The sequence below is a fragment of the Gymnoscopelus braueri genome (assembly GCF_963280865.1).
Source record: "Gymnoscopelus braueri genome assembly, contig: SCAFFOLD_155, whole genome shotgun sequence".
In the NCBI taxonomy this organism is placed as follows: Eukaryota; Metazoa; Chordata; class Actinopteri; order Myctophiformes; family Myctophidae; genus Gymnoscopelus; species Gymnoscopelus braueri.
In genome coordinates, this window is record NW_027660678.1 from 8,095 (window position 1) to 15,000 (window position 6,906).

At 45.1% G+C, this 6,906-nt stretch overlaps 1 protein-coding gene across 1 annotated transcript in view; it reads right to left on the minus strand.

Annotated features, from left to right (window-relative positions):
• Positions 1–1,136: 1,136 nt before the first annotated feature.
• Positions 1,137–6,906, minus strand: part of LOC308081310 (neural-cadherin-like) — a gene marked incomplete at both ends in the record, with an annotated part of 140,904 nt that continues 135,134 nt past the window's right edge. The window contains one exon of the mRNA XM_080457692.1: positions 1,137–1,369. Coding sequence (XP_080313818.1) covers positions 1,137–1,369 — 233 coding nt within the window. The remainder of the gene's footprint in view (positions 1,370–6,906) is intronic.

Here is a 6,906-nt window from a genome sequence, read left to right on the forward strand (position 1 = left end):
TAGTTTTTTTTAAATAAATGTGTAGTGCAAGAGAACTTTAAGCCCTAAAGTCCCTTGATAAATATTGATACAAGGAGCTGGATAGTGTGGATTGTTTTGCACAGTCCTTCCTTCCCCTCATTGATAAGCTAGCTGCTTGTGGGCATGTTTACTAATGTGTTGACGGTCTGTCTCCTTTGGCCAAATGGAAATAGAAATCTTTATAAATACTGTGCTGACAAAAGTGTACAGCAAAAATAATGTTGGCATAACAGAGATTGGCTGAGAAAAGTGAAAGCCCAAGTATAATAATAGCCTAATCATTTGCACCATAATGCTGCAAACAAATCAACTTGAACTTGACGTCTGTCAGTTTCCACAGCATTATATGGTTTCTCTCTCTAAAGTGAATTGTTCACACCTCACAAATGCGAGTCAAGTCACATTGATCTGTAGACCAGGGCAGTTACGTGATAAATCTGATGCCCTTGTGCTTCTAGAAGACTTTTGCCTATGTTCACTGTTACACATATTTTGTCATGGTTGCTGGGTTTATACAGTTTCACTTATTCAACTGCCAAACTGTATTTACAGAGCACTAGAGGCTGTAAACTGTGGGGAAGAATGACGGTTAAGGCCAGCATGAAACACGGGCAACCCTAGCAATTGCTTTGTGTCGTCTGAGGACATGCTCAGACTATTACAGCAATGCTGCAGTACCTTGCACAAACCCTTGACCGTCTGGCACACATTTAAATTGACTGCATCTAACCCATTTAGACCGGGAATGAAATCCGTGTCATTTTTAGATTTCTTTGGGCTATTCAAAGCTTTTAGATCTGCTATTTAAAATTTATGGTATATATATTTTTTAAGCGCACATGTTGTAAAATATTTTGTTCCAGGGACCCCCCCAGAAGCAAATATTTGAGTTACGAATGTTCACTTTAAAAATATATATATATTTAAAGATTTGCACAGATTTTCACGATTTTTCAAAAATAGCAGATCTACAAGCTCATAGTTCAGCACTCGAGCTTGGAGATCTGCTATTTTTGAATAGCCCAAATAAAAAAAAAATGACAGAGATGCGTCCCCCGGATTGAATGGGCTAATAATGACAACCTGCCCTTGATACAGTCGTGACAAATACGAACCTTTTGTTTATGAGCGGCCAGATAACCGTCCAGTTTCTCAGTCCGGAAGTAGGAAGAAGGGCCATCGCTGACGGCGAAGCGGACGTCCAGCTCCCTGGCTCCCGTGTCCTTCAGGCTGAAGATGTTGATGTCTTCACGTGCAACGGAGAGCATCTCCGACAGGAAGTCCAACAGCAGATCATATCGGCTCTGTTGCTTCCCTCTCTGGTCAATGAATTCCTTAGCTGTGATGCCTGTAACACAAGCGCACGCACACACATGCACGCAGGCACACACACACACGCACACACACGCACACACACGCACAGTGTTACAATCTAGAGGAGGCCAGAGAGGTTGTAGCGTAGAAACAGTGTAAAGGATGAATGAAAGTCAATATGAAAGATTTACACTTGCTAATTGTGTTAATTTACTAAAACAAACCAACACAAAAGGGCAATAAAAAGGTGAGCAGTGACGTGGCTATGCACGATGCTGTTTACAACTAAATACGTGTCCACACTCGCGCACACACACAGTTTTTCAAAGTGACCGTCAGCAGTTCTCAGACTGGATTTAACACATTAATTAGGATTTCATTTCATCATTTGATGTGCCGACATAACGTGCACTGCTACTACTGACTGACTGACATTAACTTGTTGATTTATCCAACATAATGTATCAAATTAATATATACAAATAATATAATATTAACACTAGAACTTTTTTTATTATTAATGCCATGTCTTTTAAAATAAACAAAAGGCTCTTAACCTATGTTTATCCAAGTTTACTGTTCAACAAAATGCCCAAATACCCATCCCTAATACCTATATCTAACACAGTTAACACAATAAATACATAAAAGGGGAGGGGCATAACACCTAAACGGCTCAAATAAAACCAGCACATCAAGATAAAATGGAAAAGCGAGAGCAATCTGGCAGAGGACATTAAAGGGGTTGACGGAGTCAGTGGATTGGCTGGTGCCTGGAGCCGGGATGGGACTAGACTGATTGAATAAATGGATGTTTCACATGACTGATGAATGATGTGACACCTGCATGTGCCACTTGATTGATGGAGAGGAAGAATGGAGGGCATCTCAAACCGGGCCCTAGTTCAGCAGGGAGTGAACTTCCCGGGTAGTTATCTGGACTACACCATAAAAAAAGTGAGAATCTTTGCTCACCAACTGGTGATTTCATTTAGGAGCTCCTGCAATACTGCTCTCATTTTAACCCATTAAGACCGGGAACGTCTCATTTTTAGATTTCTTTGGCTATTCAAAAATAGCAGATATACAAGCTCATAGCGTGGCACCGAGTGAGCTTGTAGATCTTCTATTTTTGAAAAATCATGACATTTTTTTCAAATCTTTAAATATATATAATATATGTTTTAAAGCAAAAAAAAATTAACTCCGATCTGTGCTTCTGGGGGGGTCCCTGGAACAACATATTTTGAGATGGGGGTCCGCGGCCAAATACATATAATTTTGGGGGTCCTTGCCATGGAAAAGTTGGAGCACCACTGAAATAGCGACATACTGTTAGGATTTAGAAAACATATATATTTATTTGGCCGCAGAAACCCCCCATCTCAAAATGTTTTGTTCCAGGGACTCCCATGAAGCAAAGATTTGAGTTACAAATGTTCACTTTCAAAATATAAAGATTTGCACAAATTCTCACAATTTGCCGTGCTATGAGCTAGTATATCTGCTAAAGAGCCAAAAGAAAGCCAAATAAATCTTAAAATGACACAGATATGCGTTCCTGGATCGAATAGGTTAAGACAGGCCTTCCCAGCGGGGAATGCAGCACAATCCAACTTTATCATTCTCCGCCAGTCATTTGAGGGTACTGGACATCCATAAAGGCAACAGATAAGGGACAACTTTTGATATTTACATACCAGTCCATATCTAAACAATATCAGCCTAGCAACATAGCATATCCAGCTGGTACAGTATACATGAGGTTAGACGTAAGGTGCATGAACATAGTCAGCACTTGGTATGTACATGATATTTGACATTAACCCATTAAGACCGGGAACGCATCTGTGTAACCACTTTATCCATATATATATGAAGCCTAACAAGCCGAGCGATGACCCCAAGGGATACCGGCCCATCTCACTGTTGTGCATCCCATTCAAGCTCCTGGAACGCCTCATTCTGGCTCGCATCACCCCAGTGATCGACCCCCAGCTACCCAAAGAACAAGCAGGGTTCCGAAGTGGCAGGTCAACAACAGACCAGGTAACCCTCTTGTGCCAAGACATAGAGGACAGCTTCCAGGCAGGAGAGAAGGCTGGTGCCGTCTTTCTGGACCTCACAGCTGCCTACGACACGGTCTGGCTACGTGGGCTACACATGAAGCTTCTGGAAACCATCCCAGATAAGCACATGGTGAGCTTTATAATGGAGACGCTGAGCAACCGCAGCTTCCGGCTACTGACCAGCAACGGCCAGAGCAGCAGGGTGAGAAAGCTCAAGAACGGTGTCCCACAGGGTTCGGTGCTGGCACCCACGCTTTTTAACATCTACATCCATGACCTACCCCCAACATCATCAAGGAAGTACGGTTATGCAGATGACCTGGCCATCCTAACCAGCAAACCATCCTGGCAGGCAGTGGAGGAGGGCCTCTCGGAGGACATGAGCATCCTGTCCTCGTACCTGAAGGACTGGCGCCTCAAGCTCAGTGTGGACAAGACCGTGTCTACAATGTTCCACCTCAACAACAGGGAAGCAACCCGCAAAATCAACGTCATGGTTGACAGCGCCCGGCTACAGTCCCAAGCCTCCCCTACGTACCTCGGCGTGAAGCTCGACAGAACACTGTCTTTCAAACAACATCTGGACAGCGCCAAGGCAAAGACCACCGCCCGCACTGCACTTATACGCCGCTTAGCCGGTACCACATGGGGAGCCACACAGAAGACACTGCGCATCTCCACCGAGGCCCTGGTCTTCACGGCTGCCGAGTACTGCGCCCCAGTCTAGTGCCGCAAGCTCCCACGTGAAGAAGCTGGACACTGCCCTCAACGACGCCTTACGGACTGTCTCTGGATGCCTACGAGCCACTCCAACTCACCAACTACCTGTCCTAGCTGGTATCGCCCCAGCAGAGGTCAGACGGGAAGGAGCCATGCTGGCCCTTGCTCGGAAGGCACAGTTGAGTGAATCCCACCTTCTCCACAAGACCATCACGGAGAGACCGCAGCGCAAGCGCCTCAAGTCCCGGCGTAGTATAACACCAGCTGACATCAGCAAGGCATCCTGGGTCAAGGCAAGGTGGAGGGAACAGTGGAAAGCAGCAGAACCATCTAGGCTTCACAACTACATCGAGGATCCCACAGATGTCCCTGGCCAGCACCTGCCCCGTAAGCAGTGGACAACCCTCAACCGCCTGAGGACAGGTGTGGGACGCTTCGGTGAAGCAATGCAACGGTGGGGCCTCTCGGACAGTGCCCACTGTGAATGTGGAGACCCCCTACAGACTGTGGAACACATCATGACCAGCTGCCCGAAACACCGCCCACCACATGGCGACCTAGGCCTGATGAACCTGGATGAACGAAACGCTGGACTGGCTTGCTGCAACGGAGCTGAGGATCTGATGACATACGCAAGAAGAAGAAGATCCATATATTATACTTGCAATCTTATACTCTACTACTGGCTATTAAAAAATAGCAGGTATACAAGCTCATAGCGCGGCACCGAGTGCCGCACTATGAGCTTGTACATCTGCTATTTTTTATCTACAAGCTTCAAAGATTTAGTTTGCAAATCTTTGAATATATATTTATTTTATAAGCGAACATTTGTAACTTAAACATACAAAATATTTTGAGATGGGGGTCCGTGGCCAAATATAATCTGATATAATAATTTTGGGTGGTGTGGGAAAACTGTGGGATACAGGGAAAACCGTGGGATTTAGAAGACATTTTCACAGGATACAATCCACATGGTAGATCCACAAGGAAAAAGTAAAGTGTCTACTGTAAAGGTCAAATTAAATGTATATCGATGATGTACAGTAATGTAACACACATGATATGGAGTGGGCTACACATGACATTAGAGTGACTTCTGTATAGTGGTTCTGGCCAATTAGCAGTCAATCAGGTCAGGCTGACCTACAAAGGCAGCCAGTTACTCACACCTGCAGTCCTGCACTAATCAAACCAATCCCCAATCAAGCTAGAGTCAGTTCAGCTGTTGAGGTTGGAGACAGCCAGAAAAAAGCCACTGTTGCACAGAACAGACAGCACAGAACACAGAGAGAAGTTGAGATCTAGAAGAATATAAATATATGCAAACCACAGAGAAGCAAGAACCCAATTGTGGATTCACTGGGGCAGCCATTGCAATTCATGTTTGTGCCCAGCCTGTTTCACAGAATCGGTCAGGTTTTTTGTTGGATTGGATCTTTTCCAGTGACCGTTCCAATTGATGGCGAGCTAACCCACCCAGGATCTAGAGAGTGATTGACAGCGATCACTGGACAGTTCTACTGCACTCTACTGTGTGGTAGGCCTACTTCTGCAGACTCCCCCACTCTCAGCTGCAGTACTCCCAATTCCCCTTCTCTCCCACTCTCCCTCACACACACACACGCACACACAATTCCCCTGGAACTTGGAACCCCGATACTTTCCTAGGTATTGGAACCCACCTGGAACTCTTGACACGTATACTGATACCTACCCTCCTGGTCTACCCCTGGAACTCATACACGTATACTGATATTTACCTTACCTCCTCAAATTGGGAACTGTGACTGAGTGAATAATTACCTTATTTAAAGGGTGGATTTGTATATTTGCAATTGTCCTATTTTCATTGTTGATTTGATTTAACTGGAACAGAACAAGCTTGGATTTATTGTTGATTGACTGAGGTTCAAGTTAGAAGGGTGCACCCAATTTAGAGAGACACAGTGAACTGTGAGAATTGAAAGTGGCCAAGCAATTGCCACAGTGTTTGGTACCAACCATTTTGTATTTCCCCATTGTTGATGTTACATGTTTGTTTGTTTTATATGTTTATCATTTTTCAATATAAATAGCCGGCAATCAGTTAACATTTTGTGTCTGAGTCTCACTAAGTATTCCCCACAGCTCCAGAGAGTCGAACCTAACCTAAACCTAGACTAGCCCAGATTACACTACAGTGCCTTGGGTACTATAAGTTACAACTAGAAGTGTCACTCACCGACTAGTGGCACTAGTGAGCGCTACAGTAAGTATCCTGGGAGTTGACTTCTTGACCTCAACAACAAGCTAATGAGCATGTGCGCATATGTGCATATTCAGCTAATTTAACTTGGGGACTGGGGGATCCTGAGGTATTCCCAGGCCAGTGTGGATATACTGTACAATCCCACCACCTGGTCCTTGGTCTGCCCCGTGGCTCCCTCTTAGCTGGACGTGCCTGGAAAACCTCCCTGGGGAGGTGACTAGGAAATGCCCAAACCGCCTCAACTGGTTCCTTTTGAGACAAGATTACACAAATGCACGCAGGACGTATAATCCCTCCACCTGGTCCTCGGTCTGCCCCGTGGCCTCCTCCCAGCTGGACATGCCTGGAGAACCTCCCTGGGGAAGCGATCAGGAGGCATCCTTGTCCAAAACAGCTCAACTAACTCCTTTTGAGTCACAACCAAAGACTACAAATGCATGCCAATACCTTGGCATGAAACGCACACATGCACACATACGCACACACACTGCATCCACATATACCTGTACAGTTATTGGTTGGTGACAT